General features: G+C 40.4%; 2 protein-coding genes across 11 annotated transcripts in view; one reads left to right on the top strand and one right to left on the bottom strand.

Moving 5' to 3' along the window:
* Nucleotides 1–18,310, bottom strand: part of ZNF277 (zinc finger protein 277) — a 165,357-nt gene extending 147,047 nt beyond the window's left edge. For 7 of the 10 annotated variants that reach the window (XR_014246918.1, XR_014246919.1, XR_014246920.1 and 4 more), the window contains exon 1: nucleotides 18,158–18,288. Coding sequence is in view for 3 of the 10 variants with exons in the window: in XM_082400093.1 (XP_082256219.1) it covers nucleotides 18,158–18,248 (91 nt within the window). In the remaining 7 variants the exon portion in view is untranslated. Of the gene's footprint in view, nucleotides 1–18,157 lie in introns of all 10 variants that reach the window. The other 3 variants (XM_082400096.1, XM_082400094.1, XM_082400095.1) reach the window with 3 other exon arrangements.
* A 169-nt stretch (nucleotides 18,311–18,479) lies between these two features.
* Nucleotides 18,480–26,284, top strand: part of DOCK4 (dedicator of cytokinesis 4) — a 486,764-nt gene continuing 478,959 nt past the window's right edge. The window contains exon 1 of the mRNA XM_082399962.1: nucleotides 18,480–18,877. Coding sequence (XP_082256088.1) covers nucleotides 18,841–18,877 — 37 coding nt within the window. The 5' untranslated portion in view covers nucleotides 18,480–18,840. The remainder of the gene's footprint in view (nucleotides 18,878–26,284) is intronic.

Below are 26,284 nucleotides of genomic sequence, written 5' to 3'. Positions count from 1 at the left end.
ACATAAATAGAGAACCTAGAAAAATGCCTGTTAGGAGAAATATGGGTGACAAAGAAATATAAATACCATACATAATCAGGTTTAATACTGCATTCACTGTCATAGGAACTATATCTTACTTGCACAGAGAGACCCCCTTTTACAGTGTAAATGTTTCTAAAAATGTCATTTGGGTTCTAGTTTAAAATATTAGATTGTGCTTAATTACAAACATAGAAGGTGAATGATTGTTAGTGAAAGGATTTGTAGAATTTTTAGGGTCAACAAAACTTAAGCTATTTACCATAGCACCCACAACCATTTAAGCTTTTCATTCTAATACTTACTGCGAATTGTACAACATGGGTGCTCCATTAATACTGACTCATCAGGAAATCCTCTTTCTTGCCTATATTTTACTTACCTGTTCACTAGAGAAGAAAGGAAATAGAAATTACTGAGTCCGAGTTTTTTAAAGGCTACCAGGGGCCTGGAAGTGTATCTGACTCAATGTCTAACCACCAGAAAAAACTAAAGCCCAGAAAGGTTCAGATACCACCTGCCCCAGATTACTACCTGGGTCTAGTGTAATCAAAGAATAGTACCTGAAAATAGCCAATTAAGAAGAGATTTCAAGAGATTATTTTTATGGTAAAACAAAGGGTTACTGCTGGTATTTGTCTTTCTTTTGATGCTCTTGAATGCTAAAAAAATCAGCAGGTAAGTAAGAAAAAAGAAGAACAAAGTTGAGGATCTCACACTTAATTGACTTCAAAACTTTCTAAAAAGCTACAGTAATTAAGACAGGGTGGTACTGGCATAAGAAAAGATCAACATAGATCAATGGAAGAGAACCGAGAGTTCTGAAATTTATCCTCACAATTTATGATCAATTGATTTTTGACAAGGATGCCAAGACAATTCAGTTGGGGAAACAACAGTCTTTTCAACAAATGGTGCTGGAACACCTGGATGTCCATATGCAAAAGGATAGAGCTGGACCACTTCCTTATACCATACACAAAAATTACCTAAAAATTCATTCAAAGCAGAGATATTTAAAACGATAGCATGAGAGAATTTGTGGTTTGGTATAATGATAATGCACTAAGAGTAAATAGATATAGGGGTTCCAATGATAGCACTGCTTGCTAAAAAATAGTTGTGTAACTTGTGCTTTTTGCTCAGTAACTTGCTTATCTTCTAAATGTAGTTGAAGTGATAGAATGAGATCAAGCATGGAATCATGCTCCAGAAAATATGACTGGAGGATTGTGACTCTCCATATGACTTGGAAAATATGGGGAGGATTGTGGAGGACAGTCAGTGTAGTATTGGCTCTGCAAGGACAGTAGCTTCGAATAGCTAAAAGGCAGGAGAAAGAAGATGAATCCAGGGGTGCCTCAGCCCTGGATATACAGCAGACCGATGTCTAATCCCATCCAAGTGTCAAGTGCCAAGTGTCAAGTGAGGAGTAATGCTGACATCACTGACTGAGCATCTGAACATAAAATACAGGAGCAAAGTGTATTGAGGTCACAGTCCCAAAATGGCAGCTGAAACGAGAAACTGATGATGGAAACAAAACATTAAGAAGAGAAAATGTGGGACTTCTCTGGTGGTCCAGGGGTAAAGCATCTGCCTTCCAATGCAGGGGATGCGGGTTTGATCCCTGGTCAGGGAGCTAAGATCCCACATGCTGCAGGGCAACTAAGCCTGTGCTCCACAACTATTGAGCTCATGCGCATCAACGAGAGAGTCCGAGGGCCACAAACTACAGAGCCCATGTGCCCTGAAGCCCATGCGCCACAACCAGAGAGAGAAAACCTGCATGCCACAACTAGAGAGAAGCCTGAGCGCTGCAATGAAGAGACTGCACGGTGCAATGAAAGATCCCACATACCTCAACGAAGATCCTGTGCGCCGCAACTAAGACTTGACGTGGCCAAAAAAATAAATAAAATAAATAAATATTTAAAAAAACCCCAGAAAATGCTGGGTTAACTTTTCGGTGGAGACAAGGAGCCAACAAGAACATTTCACAGAAAAGGTGAAGGTGTCATCCAAACTAATTCTTGAGGAATGAGTAGGGGTTGTAAAGTAGAAAGGCAGGGAAAAGACACTCTAGTCAGAGAGAATATGAGTTAGGGTTAGACTGGTCAGAAGATGACAAAATTTCTCAAACTATGCAGGGATAATGGAAGTAGACTATTCAAGTAACTGTAGGCTTTTGGAACCACCAGCCATCACTCTCAAGATTATAAGGTACTCCAGTGACTACAGACAAAAGTGCAGTGTAGTGAGGTTGATAGGGTAAGAACTCCATCACTAGATTCTTGCTTTGGACACTGCATACAACAGTTGATTCAGAACCGCTCTAACGACAAAACTGCTATTAAATTATTACTCAGATTCAGGACTCAAGGGGATCTTGAGGAGAGGACATCCCAGACAGCAGGCAGTTTCAACTCTTGCCCATTGCTTGCAGCACTTACATTATCATCAACTAGTAGTTGTGCTATTGTTTGTTCACATACACATGTCTACAATTCTAGTAACTTCAGAGAAGTGGCCTCAATTCTCAGTATTTCATTTGTAATCTGGTTTTCAAATTAATTCAAAGAAGGCAAATCAACTCAAAACAGGTACTACAGAGGAACACTTGAAAATTCAGAGCATTATCCTACATGAATTTAAGTGTTAATCTACAAACTATTCCAGACAGACTACTTTGTTCTAATTCTCCAAATGAACACATCTTGATTTCACAAGGTTTCTTCTATTGTCTTGTTGATACCTTGTTCCTTTTTCCTGCAATTCATGTTGTCTTCCCCTGAGACTTTAATTCCAATTACATTGACTCCCAATCTCTATCTTAATTCCCCAGATCTCATTATTCACTTTTCAAATCATCTGTCCAGTCTTTAATATATGACACTATGGGACAAAAGCTTTGAAATCACTGTAGTTAAGGGGGAAAAAACCCTTTTTTTCGGTGGAAGGGGGTGGCAGTCCCTGGATACTACTCCGTTTTTACCAAGGGAACTAACTGGAGAAAACAGCAGACTATTTTAAATTGATACCAATCTTCTTTCCTAATGAAGTGGAAACTACTATCTTGTCTGTGTTTCTGAAATAGTAGATTAGACTCCCCTCCCCCAAATTACTGATTTCCAGCAAATACACTTGATATTAGGAAGGAATATATAAGATAAGCTGTATAATGATCAACTGAAAGATTCCTTTAATTAGTAAGTCCTATAGGTGACTTGATCCTAATGCATGATATAAAACAGTACCATGCTGATGTTTGATTACTTTCAGAAATGAAAGGAGATGTCATTCATGTTAAAGAAAATTTAAAGAAAAACAGTAAAGAACACTTATTGGCGATGAAGTAATCGTTACGACAATAAATTATCAAAATGGAAAAAATAGGGGAACACTGGAGATGGAAGCACACAAAAAAAGCAATCTGAGAAGTTGCAATCCATCATTAGGACCAGATGGCATTCATCAGAGTCTTCAGAAGTAACTGGGCTACTCACAAAAATGCAGTTTATCATTAAAAAGAGGTACTACAGTGGAGGATTAAATGCCTCTGAAAGGATGACCTTGGATTTATCAGTTGTGCTACATCAGAATTAAAGATTTGCAGTAGATAGGTATGTAAAAAGTTTTCAATAAGAGAAAAATTACAGCAATAAAGCAGTGTTCCCCCTTTCTGGTTAATCAGACTAAACTTCACTCCAATTAACACATCAACATTTTAAAATGTTTACAACAAATCAACTTTTTTTTTTACATATACACATGTGCATGCACACAATTTTAAAGATACACAATCACCCTCTCTCCCAAATGATGTAAGATCTTGTTTGAAAATTCTTAGAAGATTAGTATAAAATCTGGAGCTTAATTAGGAGTACCTGGTAAAACTTGCCATGGATCAAAACAAAAATACAGAATTGCAGGGGTATATAGCCATTTTTAATTATGGAAAAAATACCAACTTTTCTTAGAGAACAAAAATTTCTTGTAAATAATAAAGAAAAACATAACTTTAAAAATTCACTTTCATCTAGAAAATAGAATTTAAAAGTGCAGATTTCCACATGACAAAGTCAAGTGAGCACGCAATGAACAGGCTTTACTCTTCCATCTGTGCCCCTTAGATTATTCTTCTAGTGTGGGACTCACACCTGAGGTGTGGTTACAAACAAGGCAGTAAAAGAAAACTCACAGCCATCTCTGTGGTTGAGAAGCAGCAGATTAAATTAGTGGGGTCAGGCAATGAGGAGTCCTGAATAAAGATATCCTTTCATTTTGGGATTTTTCCCATAGGCCCAGAGAAATTTTAGCTGGTTTCTGAGCTGGAAGGTTACATGATGGTTTACACACTTTAGAGAGACTTATTTAGCTTGGCACCCAGTTTGGACTACATAAGGAATGTGTTTTTCTCACAAGAGCCTCTGAAGTCTGTATTCATCTTCACATTAGAACTGCCACAAGGCTGTTCCTATCCAGCAAATCTGATTCATGTTTCTCACCCGCCTAAAACACTCCCCGTTATGTAGGCCATAACCCAAGTTCTTCTGCATGGCCCACAAGCTCCTTTTTAATACAGCCCGTGTGCCCTTTTTAGCCTTGTCTCCTACTCTACCACATCATTTCAGGCTTTGATAGTATGCAGGTGTAGAGGTTCTCCAAGCCCTTCCTCATGCAGCGTCCTCTATCAAGAAGACCTACCCCACCTGGCAAAGACCACTGCTTAGGTCTCACCTCCTCGTGAAGCCTACCTAACCTCTCAGACAGGTTGAAGACGGAGGTAGACTGCAGTTATGCTGCCACAAGTCAAGGAATGCCTGGCGCCACCAGAAGCTGGAAGAGGCAAGGAAAGGGATTCTACTCTAGAGAAGAGGGAGTGTGGCCCTGCTGACACCTTGATTTCCACCTTCTGGCCTTAAGAACTGGGAGAGAATAAACTTCTGCTGCTTTAAGCCACCGGGTTTGTGTAATTTGTTACAGGCAGCCCTTGAAAAGTAACATAGTATATATCAATGGAACTATTAGAATTAAAATTTCTCTCTCTACAAAGCAGGTAATGGGATTCTCCTAGATAATTATATAGTATAATATGATTAAGCTAACAAGAAGTGTGTAGCTAATTCACACTATGGTTCAAGAATAGCTTCACATAAGAAGTGACATTTAAGCTAAGATTTGAAATACGATTATGACTAACCCAGAAAGAGAAAGGGAGGAGGTTATATATTTATGAGGATTGTAATATTTATGAAGTATAACTTATGAAGCATATAACATTAAAAAATGTTGCCCATAAGTATATGAAAATGTGTATGAGTTTCCACAAGTATGTGTGCACTTCACAGCAGAGTTCAACGGTTAGCTAATATTAATAACAATAATTTTTGATAACTATCTATAAATAAGATGAATTCAGAATCTGATTCATTAATGTATTGTCACAAAGGATATCAGCAAACGTAATTTTTAGAAAAGGTGAGAAGATGAAGAGAGCAATCCAGTTATTTCACTTATACGCTGCTTGCCTAAATCAGTCTACTTTGAAACCACATTTAATGTAACAGTGAGAATCCTGAAGAAACGGAGACTTGCCAGTTGGCTCTGAATACTGCTAACTAGACGTGAATAACAATGGTCCCATGAATCATTTCTAAGCTGTTTAAAAAAACCTTTCACTAAAAAATTCCTCTATATCACACTAGTTGTGGATTTTACATCAAAGAGATGCCTGGATTCATCATTTCATTAATAAACAGTAATTCAGAAACTGACATTTCTGACAATGATGCCAAACACAGGCAATTAGAAAAAAATTGCAACTAACCTACATTCTTGAAGTCAAAGAAAGCTGATAGAAGAATGTGAATTAAAATTTTATAACCTTAAATAATGCATTAAATAGCTATGGTTACCTGGCTTAAAAAGAAGCACAGGCTTGAGCGCTCTGGAACAGTAGATCAGAAATTGGTTACTTGGGAACAATTTCCTTTTTTTATCGTTCAATATTCAAATCTTAATTCTAATGTACTAAGGAAGGGACACTAAAATAAACAAAAGACAACAATTTGAAGAGTCCTCATACTGTGCTAAAGTGGTAGGTTTTATTTATACAAATATTTATTTCAGTGCTATCTTGAACGTTTTCAAAAAAATTCTAGCTTTTGAAAGGGGGAAAAATGCTACTTAGAGGATGTCACATCTCTCTGAGATAGAACAAATAGTTATGTTTGTTGTGTTTACCTTGGGCTTAATACTTTACATTTATTCTTTCCCCACTAAGGGCTGGAAGTAAAACAGGAAAGCTATAAAATGAATGACAATGGTTATTATTATAGATACAGGGTGAATGATCTCTTCTTGAAGATGTTTACAGATGGAACTGTTGGGTGTGTCTAAGTTCTTAATAAATATGATCTGTTTAAGGGAAGATGACCTTGATTAGCATTTGCCAAATCAAATTCCACAGAACACTAGCATCCCATTAAATGTTAATAGGTGTTATTTGAGAAAAAGGTAGTGTAGTTAAATATTTGGGAAACTGCAGTGTAATATTTATCTCTTGGATGGTCACAAAAATTTGCATACTAAAAAGTCCTGAAGTAAAAATGCTACGTAGCTTTATTTACCTCAGTATTTGCACATGAAAATTTCTTTGTGTAAAACGGTATTAATACTTTTTCTGTCGTAGAATTCTATGGAGTCCTGAAATATTGTCCCTAAAAACATAAATAGATATTAAATTTACATTAGCCCTACCTACTTCCATCACCTAGATGAACAAAAACAATACAATTTTCTATGAATGTATCTCAAAAGTATGATATCAAAGAAATGAATTTCTTTTCAGTCCATTACTTAAAGGTTTTATTCATTTTAAATTCATTTAGACTCTAAGAACATGTAAATCTATATGGTTGGATATACTCTGGGACTCGTGTAATGAAAGGAAAACAGGATTGTGCTCTATTTATGGAAACAACTATAACAACTGATACTTAAACATACCTTATAAACGGGGGAAATAACATACTTTAATCTGTTTTGTCAATAAACTCTAAGATGTTTCAAAAGGAAAAAGATCAAGAACAGGAATCTTTCTCTGTGGTATCAAATACTCATGTAGTCTAGGGGTCATGAAAAAGAAAGGGTATTATCACCCTATACTTGAGAATTATATTACAACTGGCTGATTATTCGGGATTAATGAGCACAGGGTTAGGAGTTCAGTGGCCATATGGGCAACTGTAATGAGTTGCCTGCAGCTAGGCCCCTGCTAACACTGCCAATCAGCATCCGCAGGGATCTCTAAGCTCACCAGCAGTTTGGCTCTGCTCCAGCAGGGGACGACCTCAAGCCAGTGGCTCTATACCAACCCAGTCTTCTCGGCTTCACCTCCATCTGGGTCTGGGATGCTAGTCACTGGGCATGTGACTAATTTCTTGGAACCAAGCCTCAACTTGTATACCTTTTCTAGTAAATGAGTCTTCAACCTGCTTCCCTGATACCATAAACCAGAGTCCATGCCTCACCCAGAATCCATGTTCCTCTAAACTTGTTTCTCTAAGGCCTTTGAACTGACTTGAATCCTGTCTCTAAAGTCCAGTTTACTGTGGTTGTGTTCCTGTTAATGACAAAGGCTCTCTCCTTGACCAAACTTTAGTCGGGATCCTCTGAACCCTTTTCTGGATCAGGCCATGCTAGACCTGCATAGCCAGGTTTTAGCAAGAATCCTGCTAAATCAGTTTGGAGAGAATCCCCCACCCTCCACCTCTGATGGGGCTCTTCTGCCTCTACTATCCTCCAGGTGATATTACTCGGGCCGGCCTGCAGCAAGAACCTTGTCGAGTCGATTTAGCCAGGGAAACCGTGTCCCCCTAAAATGGAGTTGCCCTGCTGAGTTTATGATTAACCTCTCTATCTGAAACTTTATTCCCCTTCTTGTCCCCCTCTGACCTCAATCCTGTGCTAACTCAACACTAATCAACCAGAATCAGATGACTAAAACTGCCGTCGTTGATATCATCATTAATGTGCAAACTCAGGTTATTTCTCCAGGGCATGAGCTAATAGACTCCCAAGCCATGGACCACATGGCCAGAGAATTGTAAACCAGAGACATCCTAACTCCCAAAATGACGATTAAGAAATGTCACAGAAATGTCACAAGATGATTACCCCCAGCTTCTTTGTTCTTTCCCTTTAAAAAAACCCCATAACTCAAAGACCAAATTGGAGTGGATTGAGGCTTGTCTCCCACTCCCTTGCTTGGCGCCCTGCAATAAATCCTGCCTTTGCTGCAAACTCCCACTGTCAAGAGTTTGGCTTTCTGCACCACACGCACACGAACCCTTTGCTCCGTTACACCAGAATCCCCCTGATGTTTCCTATTAGTAATTTTCCATCACCCAACCTCCCCAACCTGCTCCTTGTCTAAAAATCTCCACCTTTCCTTGAATCTGGAATTGAGCCCAATTCTATACAGAGGTCTCTTCCCTTCTATTGCAATTGTTGATGAATAAACTCTGTTCTTTACCACTTTAACTACTGTCCAGCTCTGGTTTTCTTTAATACCACCTGCTCCCAGATCTCTCCACCTGTCTGTACTCTGATGCCTGTTTTGTCATCTTTATGGTGTTCTCTGCCTGCACTCCCTGGGCCTTCCTTATGACAGAGCCCAAGCAGACCCCAACCTATCAAAGAAAGAATCTTTATATACAACCTGTTCTGTCCTGGCATATTTCTCTAATCTCAGGAATTTCCTTACAGGACTGATTAATCACCTGACTTCATTAACAAGGGCATATTATTAAAGTCTAGTATGAGTCTTCATTATCTTTTTCTTTGGCAAATACCCCTGCCTCCTGACTCAACTTTCCCTCTTCAGGACATTGTTATCTGATTAAACATTGATCTTGTCACTCCCTTTCCTCAAGTCTGCAGAGTCAGGGTCTAACGTCTGAGGCTATATTATCTAGCTTCAAACTGTCCAAACTTCTTTTCATTGCTTCCATTTACCTAACATTTTCTCCAGACAAAATGAATTTGACTTGTTACCTGCTGTAGATGCCCTTAGTTTTTCTATTGTTCCCTCCCTTTGCCTAGGTCTATAATGCTTTTCCTTATTTCTGCATGTCCAAATCCTATTCAACTTTAAGACCTAGTACCACCTGTTGCGCACAATCTCTTTCTTGCTCAACTCCCATCTTGATCACTCTGATGGTCCCTAACACTTTCTACTTTGTAATACAGTTATTTATGCACTTATTATCTTCCTATTAGGCCATAAGATCCTGGATGGCAAGACCTATCTTATTTTCATCTTTGTATTCTATAGCATCTAAATATAGAAGCTTGCACACAGTAGATGCTTAATAAAATTTTCTGAATGAACTAATTCTCAGTTCTATCAAAGCTCTTTCAGATTTGCATCGTTTATTAAAACATGGAAAGGAGAGGAGATGGGGAAGATGGGATGCATCATAATGATCTATCCATAATCTTTTGGATTAAGAGACCCTAGAAGTTATCTATTGCCAGTGGTTCTCCACCAATTTTCTAACTTGATACACCTGATTAGTGACATTCACATGTGCAACTAGTGTGTAACTAATTCTTAAGGGAAAAATCCAGATATATATTCTTTCTTTCTACACAGACTCTAGGGTATGTATAACTGGGCTCCCTAGCTGTAAGTCTACCTTCTCTTTCTTTTATTGATGTTTGGAAGATCAGTTGAAAGGATGCTAATATAAAGAATTCTCTCATTTACAAACCAGGAAATCTTAAATACAAGTGCAAATAACTTCTCTAAAATCACGCAGCCAGTCAGAAGCAGAAGTGGGGTTAAAACCCAGGTCTTTTAACTCCTTGTCCAGTGGGCTTTCCACTAAACAATATAGTCTATGATCACTGATGTTGGAAAAATAACTCAAAGTGCCTGTAGATTATCAGCATTACTTTCCTTCATGTGGGTACATATTTATAAAGCTTTCAAAAGCCATCCATCAACTAGTTTGTAAGCAAGTCCAATAAGCTTTCAGACTCTTTTTCACTGAACTTCCTCTCCCCTCCTCCATTTGTGGAAATTAGTTGTATGGTGCTTTAGCAAAGCCAGCCTGATTGATGTTACTTACTGTTCAGCAACAGTTCCTGCTATTAATTGCTTTAAAATGGTAATTACGATTTGTGGTACAAGATATTTTTCTTTCTAATTGGCTATTACTGGTGAATAGCAGCCTGTTACATAACAGAAAGATTGTGTTAAATCAATAACCACAATTACAATTCTGAAGTCTTTCTCTTAAGAAACAAATCTTAAGTTTTTGAATAAAAACACTAAAAAAAAAATTGTTAAAGGCAGGGCCTCTGTAATTACTTGTAATTACTCTGTAATCATCTTTCAGTTTAGAAAAAAAACACGAAATAAGGACAGTGTTAGGGAAACCAGGAGATGAGCATGCATTTCCTTTCTTTTAAAAATAACCACATTTAAAAGCTTTACTCTGCTCAGCTCCTCAGTCAATGAATACAAATTGCAGATTCAAATGTATCCAATTCTTCCCAGAGTGTAATATGGAAACAGAAAGGACTCTCCAATTAGCTCTGGTAAAATATGAATGTGGAGCCCCACCAACTACACTGAAAAGTCCCCAAGGATAAGGCCAGGGGTTCTTCTTCATTTGTGCCCCATACAGCACCCAACACGGAGCCCATCCACAGTCACCACTCAACCAACACCAAATGCCAACACAGCATGGCACTGTCCCAGAAGATGAGGTGATCCAAAGCTATATGTGACAGTCCCTGTCCTCAAAGGGTATATTATAAAATCAGGGATATGTCTTGATTCAAACTCTAATGTTAATTAGTCTGCAATCATTTAAAAGTCATATCTCCAGATTATTGTAGTAGTAGCAGCAGTTGTGATGATAATAATAGTGAGGTCACCTGACTCGCTCAAGGTTACACAGGTTTTAACCGACAGCTACTTTGGAATCCAGTTTGTCCAATTCTAAAGCCTCACCACTGCCTCTTGTGACAGGCCTTCATCAGCATCATTCATCCCTACATTTTCATACTGTATCAAAGTTTACAGAGTGCTTTCACATACAATGTCTCACTCAACCTCCCAGTAATATCAGCAAGGTACTTACCTGCAGCATTTTTATGAGACTGAGGCTCAGCGGGGTTAAAGGATTTTCCCCAAATTCACACTGCCACAAAGCAGCAGGGTAGGACCCAGATTTCTGACTCTTAATCCAGGTTTTCCTTCCATACATTTTTACTCAATGTATTGATGAATTTAAATATATTACACATAAAGAAAGCCCCAAAGTATCCCACATCAGCTTATGTCACCTAAAATATTCTACCACTTATTGTTGAACACCCCTCCCAACCTCCCTCCACCCCCACAATCGAGCAGAGGTTTAAGTCCTGTTTAATTCCAGAAACTACCTGATGCCTAGAGCTAAAGACAGCACCCAGTCCCAGTTGGCTATCTTACAAATAATGACACTGGTCACAAAGACCATTGGTTGAGATGTAAAGAAAGGCAGAAGACTGATCAGTCAAATCCATCACCACTCGCTGTCCTGCTCCCCTTTGGGTCAATGAAGTCAGTAGAACACACTTATTTCAGCAAGAGATGGCAGTTCTTCAAGGAACTGTCAGCGAAATGCCAATCCATTCAGTCTCATAAGTTTATTAAATAAATCACAGCAAAACTGAATCCTAACTCTATGGTAAAGTTTTCCATGAACAACTAACAGAAGTATTTAAAAATTCAATCACTGGAAGGGCAGTTTAGGTGTACTTCTTATTTCTACATACTCATGGATTTACATTTAGAAGAAAGTATGATTTTTATTACATCAATCTGGTCAATATCATCTTCAGTTTTTCAAGATGGGATGTGTTTGAGAATGTGCTGTGGAGGACAGTGCTATTCTTCTGCATGAACGCAAGATCTATGTCAATACAATTAGAAGTGTATGTAAACTCAGTGTCTGATACTACAAGTACCTACCAAATCCCGTAACAGAAACCTGGTCTTAAAATGGAAAAGGCGTGTTAAGATTGTCCACTCAAAACCATCACCTGTATCACCTCTGGCACACATGCCAAAGATGTCCCTAAACCTATGACTGAAGTAAAAGTCACCATTTATTGAAGACTAGGTACAACATTCCAGCAAGACACTTATGATTATTACCCATTTCACAGATGAGAAACTAAGGTTCAGAGGTTGCTTAACTTGCCTGTGGCTGGTGAGTAACCAGGATTTGATCCTAAGTTGTCCTGACCTCTTTTCTCATACCATATTGTCTTTCTATAGTAACATCAACTTTAGAACAAAGTTACGTTTTTTTTTTTTTTAATTTTTATTTATTTTATTTTTGGCTGTGTTGGGTCTTCGTTGCTGCACACGGGCTTTCCTCTGGTTGCGGCGAGCGGGGGTTACTCTTCATTGCGGTGCACCGATTTCTCATGCGGTGGCTTCTCTTGTTGCGGAGCACGGGCTCTAGGCACGCCGGCTTCAGTAGTTGTGGCACGTGGGCTCATTAGTTGTGGTGCACGGGCTTCATTGCTCCGCGGCATGTGGGATCTTCCTGGCCCAGGGCTCGAACCCATGTCCCCTGCCTTGGCAGGCGGATTCTTAACCACCGCACCACCAGGGAAGCCCCAAAGTTATGTTTAAGGAAAGTATGTTTCAGACCTCATCCAACGGAATTTAGTTACTATGAGACATCTTTATAGTCGTAATTGGGTTAAAAGTTCTCTTTCAGTTACTGTGTGGCCTTGTGCAAGTTGCTCTTTGCACCAGTTTTCTCATTTGTATTAAATAAAAAGGGGATAATATGAGTATCTATCTCAGGGATGTTGTGAGACAAAATGATCTCTAAAAGCATTTGAAACAGTACTTGGCACAGTTACTGCTCTGCAAATGTTAGCTACCATCAGTATCATCATTGTTGTAATACCTCTTTTATAATATCTTCTCTTAATATCCTGCAAGCTGGGTCCCATGTATGTTTTAAAGGAAAACAAAAGGATGTTCTGAAGTAGGCCCCTTCAGAACCTTACACCAAACCTAGTATCTATAATTCTTTTTCTTCCTTGACACCCTCTGGCCTGTACCTTGCAAGGCCATCTGAGTATGCAAGATTATCTAAGCTTCTTGCTGACTCTGAATGTGGGTGTATGTGTGAAGAGCTGGGAGCTGGGTATGAGGGGGCAGTGCTTGGCAGGGGTGAGAGAGGGTATAGAAGATAATATAAAAAGCCTTCAGAGCACATAGTTGCAATACCAGTACAGAGCACCAACAGACACCCTGACAACCCCTAGGAATGCACGGGCAGCCTAAGCAGTTATCACCACCACATTCCTAAGCTTCCCCTTGGTTACACCGCAATTTAGATTGCTTCTAAGTTAATCAGAGCAGGCAGTTTTACAGTTCAATTAGGCATATCTTTATACTGAATGCAACTGATATTTACTGAGTTCCAACTTTACGAAAGGAAATATGTTGGGCTTTCCTAAATGTATAATTCAATGCAATAATCACAGTAACTCTGCAAGGTAGCTATTATAGCTATATTTTCATAAATGTAGCAGATATGTAATAAATCTACATTATACAGCTACTAAATATCAGAATTGAAATTTAAATACAGTTTTTCCAAGATAGGGTCTAGTCCTCTTTCCACTGTCATGCCAAATATATAAGACTGGACTTAAGCCTTAATGCTGGAAGTAAGATGACAACCTGTGGAAAACTGGATAAGAGCCACACAGATGATGGAAGACAGATTTCAAAGTCTCTGTAGCAGTTTACTCAGTTATGGGTTCAAGGTTATAAAGGACAGATGTGAAGTATTCTCTTAAATATTTAATCATTATCTAAACACTAACACTTCACTTAAAAAAAGACTGAAAAGCTATGCTTAAATGCTAACTATGATTATCTCTGATAAAGTTGATACTTCATGATGACATTCTGAATTTTCCAGTTGGTATGCGTAACGTTCACAAGCACATGTTGGTATGCATAACTTTCACAAGCACGCAACATCTACTCAGTTTTTTATTCTACTTCAATTCCTGTTTAAAATAGCAGTCATTCTAAGTACTTTGGATAAACTTCAAAGATTCTAACCATTAAATTGTTATAGAGTGTTTACTACATACAGTTCTGATAGGCACTGGATGTACAAAACTAAAATAAGACAACTCTTGCCCTCAAGAAGTTCAGTCTACTGGTGTAGACAAAACTGCCAACAAATAACTACAATGTGATATGGTGTAAGTGTGATAATGGAGATATGGGAGGGGAAGCAGGATGACTGAAGATGAGGCTGGAAAAGTAGATTGGAACCTAAATGCAACACGTTAGAGTTACACTGAAGATTTGAAGTGAAGACCCATGCATAATACATTTGAGTTTTGGAAGGTGCATTAAGAAAGGGAAAATCAAGAGTCAGTGAGATCAGGGATTCCCTGGTGGCATAGAGGTTAAGAGTCCGCCTGCCAATGCAGGGGACATGGGTTGGAGCCCTGGTCTGGGAGGATCCCACATGCGGCGGAGCAACTAAGCCCCTGCGCCACGGCTGCTGAGCCTGCGCCCTAGAGCCCGTGAACCACAATTACTGAGGCCTGCGTGCCTAGAGACCCTGCTCCGCAGTGAGAAGCCACCGCAATGAGAGGCCCGCGCACCGCAACGAAGAGTGGCTCCCTGTCGCCGCAACTAGAGAAAAGCCCACGTGCAGCAAAGAAGACCCAATGAAGCCAAAAAAAAAAAAAGTCAGTGAGATCAATAGGAAGGTTTTGCAATCATCCAGGCTAGAATTCAGTTCTGGTCAAACATTTATTAAACACTGACGAGGTGCCAAGAACAGGGTCAAGCAGACAAAAACAAACGACACGGTTTCGGTCCCCAAGAGTACAGTTTGGAGCGTGGGGACACAGGTAATTCAGCAGCAACGGTGAGGGTTAGAAACAGAATAGTGGCTACTTGAAGAGATGGAGAGAAAGAACAGATTCAAAAGATTCTTTCAGGCACAGGAAAATAAGGTGTGGTAATTGATCAGATTCAGGGCCTGAGGGCAAGATAGGAATCAAGGGTGCTTCCTCGGTTTCTATAAAAGGCTTGATGCCATTTATCAAAATAGGAAATACAAGAATGAGGAGTTGACGCCACCTGCTATCCCCATTTCTTCTAGAGACATCACAAATGAATTAATAAGGTCTCCAGACGAAAAGCTTTATAAATCCAAAGAGGCATTACCATGATCATCATCTACTGGACATGCATTTGCAGGGAAAAATGTTGACTCTGTCAGAATACTACAATATGGAAGCACAGGTTAACACTGTCAGACGGAATCACTGCCATCAGAAAAATTTCCCCAGTAACATCCCCAGTGTGAGAAATGTTGAGTCTATTACCTGTTCTTAATTTTAGGAGACAATATGAAATCCTAGTTACCGTTCAAATGTTTGGAAAGCGAGGGCTTCCCTGAGAGATGGAGCCTCAGGAAGTCTGGCACACAGACCTCAGGGAAGGCGTACCTGCCTGCATACTGCCCAGCGACTCATTCTAGTAGAAATCTTGTAGAATTGCACAGATTTCTATAAAAAGACTCCCTAGTCCCTTCTGTCCCAGAATATTAAACACACAGATTGACATTTTAATTAGAATTAGAGGGAAACCTCTTAAAAGAGGCAGTTTTCAAGAAATTAATGATTTTAAAAAAGACATGCTTGATAACTGAAGTGGCTGCTTAACAAAAAATATGAATATGCATACTTTTAACATCATTATTTCCACCCAAAATTTGTATCACACTTTGCAGGCTTTGAAAAGAATGTGGATAAAGTCACAGAATGATACACAGGGAATTTTTTTTTAAATTTTTTAATTTATTTTTTTATATAGCAGGTTCTTATTAGTTATCCATTTTATACCTATTAGTGTATATATGTATTAAGGGAATTTTTAATGACAACTTTACCTTGTAAGAATGACATAAAAATCAGCCATTAAGCTCTCCCATTGATTGCTACAAATTACTGAGAATACTGCTTCTCACTAATCACTGATGGGCAGCTCTGAACCAGGGTGAGGAATTTTTTTGTTACAGATACAGCAAATTCACTGCTCAATACTTCTGTTGAAAACAAACTGGAACCTAAAATTATGCTTTCTATCAGTTACTCAATTCAATCTAATGGTCATCTAAACACTGATCCTGAATTAATACTGGTCATCACAGCTTGGTAACGACATGGAGAAAAGGACACTCATATTATTACTGGTAGGAATGTCTACACACACCCGTTAAGAGGAAAATCTGACATCACAATTTTAAACATGTGTCACCTTTGACCAAATTCCTCAAGAAATACACACCCGGTGGACAAGAATATGTATATAAAGCTGGTCACTACATCACTGAAAAACTAAAGCTACACTACATGTTCATTAACAGAGGAATGGTTAAAGTATGGGACGTCCATATTATGGAATACTATGGGCACAGTCCTTAAAAAGAATTAACAAATATAATGATATGGAAGGCTGTCTATAATAGAACATTGGGAGAAGGATGGTGGCAGATCTTTAAGCTTACATAGAATGATCCCTTTTTATTTAAAAAAAATCAAAATCATACAGATGTGTGTCATATATAAAATTTATTAGAAAAAGCACACACCAAACCCCCAAGAGTTGTTACTTTGGGAGTGGGACTGTGTGTGGTGCAGGAACTTTCATTTTTTTACCTGACACATCTCTGAATGGTTTGAACTGTTTATGATGAAAAGTTTTATAATTTTAAAATAACTAATGATATTTAAAAGTTATACAATGTTTTTGAAAGGCATACCCAAATTTCTTTTTTATGAGTTAATCTGTGAGATAAATTCACCAAAGATTTCACCTTCAAATGTTAAACTGGTAGCCCTCTGGTACTTTGAGAATATGGAAAACCTTTAGCATGTTACTACAAGATAAGAGTTGACTATATGGCCAACCCCAAAATGAACTGTTTAGGGTATGAATATAACACAATATTTAAGTATGGAGCTTAGCCAAAGATTTCTTTGGTAGAGGTACTGAAATAATTTCAAAGCTAGGGCTTCCATTGATAAGAAGTGGGAAGAAATCTCTGTGCTAAGACAAAAACTTAAGACTAAATGTCAATTTAACCATGAAAGCAAAAACAAAGAAAAAATTTTAAAAACCCCAACAAGGACGGAGAACCAAATTTAAGCCCCAAACTATGTCCATTAGAAAAAGGCAACTAGCTGTATTAAATGATCAAATCAAAAAAGAAGAGAGTGGGATGGGGATAGACAGACTAAAGGTAAAAGAATGGGACTAGGAATTCTAAAGAAAATCCCCCTGCAGCTTTCAAAGTGTGATTTTTGCTCTCTACATTGGATCAGAAGACAACTTCAAAGTCAAGTGAAGCCAAAGTAGCTGTGATGATTTTCTCTGGAACCATGACTGCAAATTACCACTTCCCTTCTTCTCGTTCTAAGGACCCAGTCTGGGAAGATCTCCCAGGCTCCACGTTCAATCCTGGAGAACGCCCGGGGCAGTCAACGAGCGAGGGGGGGTAAACTGTGAGAGCCACACACACTTCCCCTTCATAGGCTACTCCAGCCAGCAGTTGAGAAAATCTGTAGAGTGGATAGCAGCGACCAACCAGTCTGCAACTGGAAATCCGCCCGAACCCAAATAAAACCTATCTCCCGAGGCCAAACCAAGCAAACCGAGGCAGGGGTAGGGTACTGGCGAGGAGAGTGGCTAATCCCAGAGTTACAATAACCCACGCACGAACGTGACATGACTCACGCCCACTCGGCAGCGAGCGCAAAAGTGGGAGCTCCAAGCGTGGGACAGACGCCCAGGGAACTTCCCTGGCTGCGGAGGCTATGGCATCCCATTTTCTCTTCCCTCCCAGACAGCCCCCAACAAGTAGCCGCCTCCGACCTCACGCCGTCCCGCTGGGCCCTGCCCGAGGTTCCCTCGTGCTCAGGTGGCCTTAGAGCTAGGGTCCGCCCAGCAGTCAGCGGCACTCCAGGTCGGAGAGAAAGGAAGACACCTCAGAGGCACCGTACTCACTCTCATAACTGACACCCCCAGTTCCGCCACGGTTGCCATCACCGTCCTCCTCTCCTTGGGTGGCAGCCCCCTGTGTCTTGGGAGCAGCCATTACACGGCTGAGAAAAAAAAGGGAGGGCTGCGGACAGGCGCGGAACCAATGGAAACGCGATTGGAAATGAACTCCCCATCGACGCGGCGTCTCCTCCACTCCCACGCCGCGCCGTCACTATCTGGGCCAATAAGACGTGGCGAGCGGAACGTATCCCCGCCCCCAGCCGCTAATTCCCCGCCTCATTCCGGGATGGAGTGGCCTAGAACTACAATTCCCAGGGTGCTGCGGGGGCGCTAGGCAGGGAGGGCTGGAAGAGGCGCTGGCGGGCGGGGGTGCGCCCGAGAGTGCCCCGGCGTGTTCGCTTAGTTCAGTGAATCAGAACAATGACTGCGCCTCCGGGTCCCCGGGAGCGCGTCGGAGGACTGTGAATAACTGCCGCCGGGAGAGCGGCGGGTGGCGCAGCCTCGGCCGCGCGGTGTCAACGCCGGGCTCGGGAGCCTCCAGCGCAGACCTTGCCCAGCGCCCGCAGCCCGCGCGGAGCCGCCGGGCTCCAGCGCTGTAACCGCTACTCGTGAGCTGTGCATTGTTGTGAGTCGGAGAAGGGGCGCGGGGATTCCAAAGCCCGAAGACCCCGGACCCCTCTCTAGCCATGTGGATACCTACGGAGCACGAGAAATACGGCGTGGGTGAGTCTCAGCTGGGCGAACTTTTATTCCGCTCTGGCCAGAGCGTGTGCGTATTTCGCGTCCTTGCCCCCGCGCCCCTCTCTCTCCACCCGGCTGGAAATGCCTAATCCTAGCATCGCGCTGCAGGTTCGGGACTTTGCCCAGCCAGCTCCGGGCAGAGGGGTGAGCGCCGGGGTCTCGCGCTCTAACGCCGGATGGGCGCTCCAGGCACCGGCTCCCGGAGGGAGCGCTCGTACGGCTGAGGGGAGCGCGCCGCCAGTCCGCCTGCCGCGGGCTCTGCCTGCGGAGTTTGGAGTGGCGACGGGGCGTGTGTATGTCAAGTTGGAAGAAGAGGGCGAACGGCGTTCCTCTCCCTCCTTCTCCTTTTTCCCCAAAGACGGCAAGGGCTGTGACTATTTCCCAGGGTGGAAAGGGAGGCAACAACAATCGCGTAGAGAGAACATCCCCAAAACAGAAGGGAGGCGCAAAACCTTCCCTCTGCCTCCCTGCAACATTCCCGGAGAGCGGAATGTGGCACCGTCCTCGAAAGAGCCGCTCTGACAGAGTCCGGCCCGAGCCTCCCTCCTCCCTTCCATCCCGGGTTACCGAGTGTGTGTGTTGAGAGGCGGGGGGAAATTGGTAAATTTCAACATCTGCGCAGCTCTGCTCTTTGGTCTTTGGAGGGGAACGGGTATTTCAGCAATGTTTTTACTTCTGACCACCCTCTCTCCCCGGGGTGAGCCCGGTGTGGGGGTGGGGGTGGTGGAGGACAGCTGTGGAGTGTTAATGGGGAGAGGGAATCGGAAAGCTTGGGTCTTCGAGGCAAGGAGACAGCTCTTAGGAAAGGACTACCCAGACACTGGTGTTCGGAGGAAAAGGAGCAGGGTAGCGCTCGCTCTTCTGTGCAAAGGTGAACAACAAAGGACATTAATGTTGACTGATGAATACAGGAGTCTCCCTTCCTTTCCCTCCTTCCATTTCAGGCCGATTACAGTTCCCGTTTTTGTTGTTTGATTTCAGCTGAGTCGCCCCTTGGCAGTTACTCCTTTTAGGTTGCGACTATTAAGCCAGGCTCTCTGACAAGCCTGCAGCAGCCAAATACAATTATAACCTCTCAGAAGGTTTAACAGAGAGAAAGCATTATGGATTTTACTAACAATCTCTATTTCCTATAATGCCCCGTCCTGCTGATTGGTGTACTTTCTTTTTTTTTTAATTGGGTATAGAGCTAGTGATTTAGATGATATGTAGGTATCTGCTTATGTTCTAAATTCATTTTCCTGTAATTTAAAAAATCTGGAAAGCCTTTCCAGGGAGTCATAGTTACAGGGATTTTTTTTTTTTTTTTTCCAACTTCGCCTGGGGATAGGACTTTGGAGTCCCCTGAAAGGTTTAAACAAAGTCATTCCTGTATATTACATTAGCTTTCATTCTGGATTTTGACTGGTTAGCAAGACAATAGTTTGTCCAGGACCCACCTTTGGGGAGGGGTTCCACCTTTCCCTCTCTTTGAAGTGTAAGGGGAGCCTTTGCCAGGCACTCTACTGGCAAGGAGTAGATGTTTCCTTCTCTTCACTTGCCCCTTTTTTGGAGTAGATTACCCCTGGCTAGGAAAAGACATTGCCTTTGCTGAACTGGTGAGGACCTGGAGTGTTCCCTTGTCACCGGGTTATCACTCAGTGCAGGAAGCACAGACACATCCAGTAACACTGTCCCGCTTGGAGTTGATCCCAGATGTTGCTTTCTTCCAAGTGTTAAATTATACGGATTATGGATGGGATTTAACTTTCTTGATTTCTTTATGTGCCAGGTCACAACTGGGGTGCTGTTATCGATTAGCCCTTCTCTCACCTTTCTTTGCAAGCTGTGGGCAGAGGATTAAAACATACTCTGGGATTTCCTGGAATGGCAAACTGGATGTTATCACTCAAGTGTTTTGGGCTGCAACAGACACCTCGCCTTTGGGTGGCTGTGATTTGGTTGCAGAGTAGGGGAGGCGGAAGGACGAGCACACATTTGGAAAAAGGTTGAGTGAGATGAGCGGCGTAAGCGGGGGGAGGGTCTGTTGTGCTCATTTATACAATACCACACATAACATGGAATGTTAACCATCTTTTATTATTAATTTTTGAGCATTTGGCTTATGAAATGCTTAGCTGTTTTTTAGAATCCATCTGTTAGGTGTGTGTGTGTGTGTGTGTGTGTGTGTGTGTGGTGAAAATTTTGCTAGGATTCTTATGTGTGTACTTTATTTCTCACCACGGAGAGCACTATTTGTAGCTGCCTATGCCGCAAGTTGTTATTGATTTATTTATTTTTATAAACTTGGTTAGTGTATGTGCTTTTCTTGTCTAGTTTTTTATAAGTACTAAGGAAAAGATATTTTATGGGCACAAATGTTTGGTTGATATCAGGTGTAGTAGTAACTCACTTTCCTCATTCTTTGAAATAAATTGGTCTTTGTGACTTTGAGTGCCTGAAGTCTCCATGCAAATTGTATATTTCTAATATACTTCTTATCTACCATCAGTTATGTATGAGGTAATTATGTGTCTTTATATATTAGTGTTTCAGTTTCAAGCAACATATTGTAAACATGGATAAAATGACTTAAATTTCATACCTGTAGTAAGGTGTACCAGAGATAGAAATTCCTTTTCAAACCTGATGTGTGGGCACTATCTCCTCCATTTAACTGATGAATAGTCTTAAAACAATGTGTACATAGTCATATACCTAAGTGTTCTAAGGAATTAGACAGGTATAGTGATAAAGCTAGAGTCCTGAGTGATAGGGAACCTTGTCTCTTTAAAAACATGTTAGTAGGCACAATGATAGGCATATTTTATCTTGGGAGATTCTGTTTAGCTTTTGGTCTTAGTCTAGACAATGCTGCCAGCTGTGTGACCTTAAGTAAGTTGCTTAACTTTTCAGGGTCTCAACATCATGGTCAAATGATATCTAAGGTCCTTCCCAGTACTAATTCTGTAGAGCTCTTCCAAACAAGTGTGTCCTTTGGTAAGAAAGACATTTCTATTGTGTCAAGATTGTTATGAGAAAGACACTTTTGCTGTGACACATCCCACATGGTTTTCAACTAAGATCACAGGTAAGCAAACTACCTGGTAAGCTGCCAGAACCAAGGTGATGGTTGCTTGCTTTTTCAGTCTGTTTGATTCTCCAGCAGGAACTCCGTGGGCAATGACTAAAGCATTCTTGATCACCTCTTCGCAACTTTCCTCACGCCCACTGTCTGCCTTCTGCCTGTCCTCATCTGTCATACCCTCTGTCCCCTCCCTTAAAGTGGTGGGAATTAGTCACAGAGAAAGTTAGGACCATTGCAGATCTGTTTCTATATTCCCTTGCTCAGCAGGCATTCATGCAGCATTCCCAGGTGAGCCAGTAGCCTTACTGAGCTGCAAACTGCTCCTCTACATCCAGCCAGATGTTTTACATGTGTGAATCCAGTTAAGCTTAGAGGGGGAATATGGGCTGGATTGATCACTGCAAAAAATCCATGAGGCTTACAAGAAACAAAACTCAGAACAAGCTGATCTGAAGGTCATGGATGTCATTTAAAAAATGAATTATTATAGTACCAGTATCACTGAGTACTCACAAACATTCCTGTCCTCCATTTATCCTGAAGTGCTTTTTGAACTCATCCAAGTAGGAATTCTGTTCCTTTTTAAAGCCCCTTCTATTTTTAGGAGGAGAGGTACCGTCTCTTATTTACACAGGATCTTTAGAATGTCTTTTCCTTCAGAAGCGTGCTTTAATGGTAGCCTGTGTGGGAGAGTTATGAGGGAGTGTACCTTTCCTCTTAGCTGTTTTCAGTTTGTTAGCTAGCAGCCTTAAAATGTTTCCTATTTGTGGTACTGTGATGTGTGCAGATAACATGTGTAGCTAGATAAAGATGTGCTGCCTGGAATTGTTTGTGGCATTTAGAGCCTGGCACAGGATTCTAAACTTTCAGTGAGAAGCAAAGAGGAGTGATTTACACCTCCAAGTAAAGTACCATTGAAGGGCTGTGCAGACAGTGGGATGGCAGCTGACGTTCTTGATCTGGCCTCCTGTGGGAATAGCCTATAAACGTTTCCCCCTTTTGGTCATTCTCCTAAGTGATGATTCTTTCATGAGGCCCCACAGTAACACAGAGATGCTGCCTTTCTTCTTTAGTCTTGTTTTTTCCCCAGAGGCTGTATGGTAAGTACTACAAAGGAGTTAATAAAAATTTCAAGAAACTTAAGGCTTTCCTGTCTCTAGCTCAGTTTCTTAGGAGACTCATTTTCAGAATTATCTTTGTTACCGTATGTCCAAATTTCTAGCATAGTGACTTTATGCTGTTAGCATATATAGCAGAGAAACATTAAACTCTAAGGAAACCCAACCAAGATGCTATAACCTTACCATATTAATACAATGTTTTATAGGTAAAAAAATGTTGTGAAATTATTTTACTTGGGTCTGCTCTCTGAAGTAGAATGATAACTTCCATTTAAGACATGAGGAAACAACTTCACAGAAGTTAAGTGACTTACAGGCATACCTTGGAGATATTGCGCGTTCGGTTCCAGACCATTACAATAAAGCGAATTATCACATAAAGCAAGTCACACAAATTTTTTGGTTTCCTAGTGCATATAAAAGTTATGTTTACACTATACTGTAGTCTATTGAGAATGCAATAGCGTTATGTTTAAAAAAACAATGTACATACATTAATTTAAAAATACCTTATTGCTAAAAAAAAAAAAAAGCAAACCATTGTTGCAGGGTGGCTACAAACCTTCAATTTGTAAAAAAAAAAAAAAAATAATGCAGTATCTGGGAAGCACAATAAAATGAGATATGCCTGTACTCTAGATCAGTGGCTTTTAATCTTGTTTAACTGTCATCCATAATAGGAAACACATTTTATTTCCTGAGACCACCAACACCACCCCACACACATATAAGTGAAACAATATTTGCTCATACTTTCTGTGATGTTCTATTGTTTTTCATTTTAAAATATATATACAAATATCAAATCATTATGTTGTATACCTGAAACTAATACAATGTATGTCAATTATACCTCAATAAAATAAATTTATGTATAAACTTAAAAAAAGAAAGGTTGTCATTAATGTAATGACTCATTCATGGGTCCTGACCCATAGTTTGAAAAGCACTGCTCTAGATACCACATTTGTGAAACAGGAAGGACTGGAATTAGACCTTGTTGGGTTTCTAGTTAAGTTCATTCATGATGTTGTTGTTGCTTTTTGGCAAATGTGTATTTGTGTTTATTTTAACTTAAACTTTAATCATACTTTTTTCTTTCAATATAAGTCAAAATCTGTCTTTTTATATAATATTTCTCATTTAGGATGGAACAAGTATACAAAGCCATCAGATACATTGTATAAATTGTCTCTTTAACATTACATGTGTCTTTCTACTAGGATCTTTTTGACAAGGGCTGGGATCAACTGCATAATGACCAATTTTGGATTTTTCTATATAATTTCCTTTGACAGTGATCTCTGGCCACTATAGCAGAAGAATAAATATAATAGATCTAATGAGCTTGCCAATTGTAGGGTTACCAGCACCATTCTTTTCTACCCTTTTACATATTGTTGACCACTAGTAGAATAAACAAGGCAGCTCATGTAACTTGTTTTCTTAAAAATCTAAACTGGTAAGCTTATTTGGTCAGAGTATATATAATCTTAAAAAATAAAGAAGTAAAGTTCCTCAAGCCTATTTTTATTTAAGCAATTTAAATGTACTTAAGGAACAACTGTTTTACTTTCTGGCATTTAAAAAAAATGTGTGCTAAGATACACTGGATATCTACTAAGTAAATAAGAATCACCAAAAATAGTGTTAATGCCTTTTGGTGACAGAGTTGCAGTAAAACTGATATGCATTACCCTACTGGTTGTATTGAATATTAATGTGATCCTTTTGGAAATGAATATATGTATTTAATAGCCTTTGTGGAGCACTCTCTATTTGCCAAGCATAGTTCTGAGAGCTTGTCATGTGTTTTCTGTCTAATCCTCGTGACAGCTCCATGAGGAAAGGTTCAGTTATCACTCATATTTTACAGGAAACTGAGTCATAAAGAGGTTAGGTAACTTGTCTGAGGTCACACAGAAATGGTGGAACTAGGATTGGAACCCAAAAAGTTTTAGACTGAGCCTGCTCTCTTAGCCACTATTCTGTATTGCCTAACATGACAGTCATTAGGAGGAGTTTGAATCAGTAATCCCACCCCTCAAAGTTTACATGAAAAAAAAATCAATAGGGACACAACACTTTATGCACAGAGTTATTCCTTGCCATGTTGTCTGTGAAACAACATCAATTCCAATACAGGAATACTTTAATCACTTCTTTTTTTTTTTTTTAAATTAATTAATTAATTTATTTATTTTTGGCTGTGTTGGGTCTTTGTTTCTGTGCGAGGGCTTTTCTCTAGTTGTGCGAGCGGGGGCCACTCTTCATCGCGGTGCGCGGGCCTCTCACTGTCACGGCCTCTCTTGTTGCGGAGCATAGGCTCCAGACGCGCAGGCTCAGTAACTGTGGCTCACGGGCCTAGTTGCTCCGCGGCATGTGGGATCTTCCCAGACCACGGCTTGAACCCGTGTTCCCTGCATTGGCAGGCAGATTCTCAACCACTGCGCCACCAGGGAAGCCCTAATCACTTCTGATTATCAGCACAGCAGGGTATTTATAGTCAAGAAATGGAATAATTCCATAAATAATACTATTTCTAAAATACATTCCAGGTATGTAGTGTCAAGTGACAAAATAAATCAAAGGAAATACAGACAGTGATTGAAACTACATAAAATGTGTAGCATTATAGAGAAGATGTAGTTAATGTGTAGCATACAGAGAAGATGTAATTAATGCACAGATGAGAATTGTTAGACTATAAAGATTACCAGCAAATTCTTTTTTTAAGAATTCCTTTTGGTTGGAAATATGAGCAATATTCACACATATTGTTGCTTTTGGATGACAGGGGTGGCATAAAAATGATCTAAGAGAGATTATTGCGGTAGATGAGGTGAGAGATAAGTACCTGAACCCGGTGAGCCATACTGCATGGTGAAATGTGGATAAATCTAAGCTGTTTAAGAGATGGAAACAACAGTAATTGGATGTGAGGAGTTAGGGAAAGGAAGAAGTTTAGTGTCTTCCTGGTTTCCAGCTTGAACAACTGGGTAAACATAGGTGCTGTTCAACGACAGAGACTTTTTGTAGGTGGGGAAGGTTTATGGTGTAAGATTAAGAGTTTGTGATGGCCTAGCGTTGTCCATACTCATCAAACATTCAGGTGGCCATATCTGCATAGACAGGAATAGGATATCACTCTGGAGCAAAGGAGAGAAGTTCTAGACTAAAGAGCATGATTAGAGAGTCATT

The sequence above is a fragment of the Balaenoptera borealis genome (genome assembly GCF_965194805.1).
Source record: "Balaenoptera borealis genome assembly, chromosome: 7".
NCBI lineage: Eukaryota > Metazoa > Chordata > Mammalia > Artiodactyla > Balaenopteridae > Balaenoptera > Balaenoptera borealis.
The sequence above is the reverse complement of the archived record's forward strand: the minus strand, read 5'-3'. Positions and strand labels throughout refer to the sequence as shown.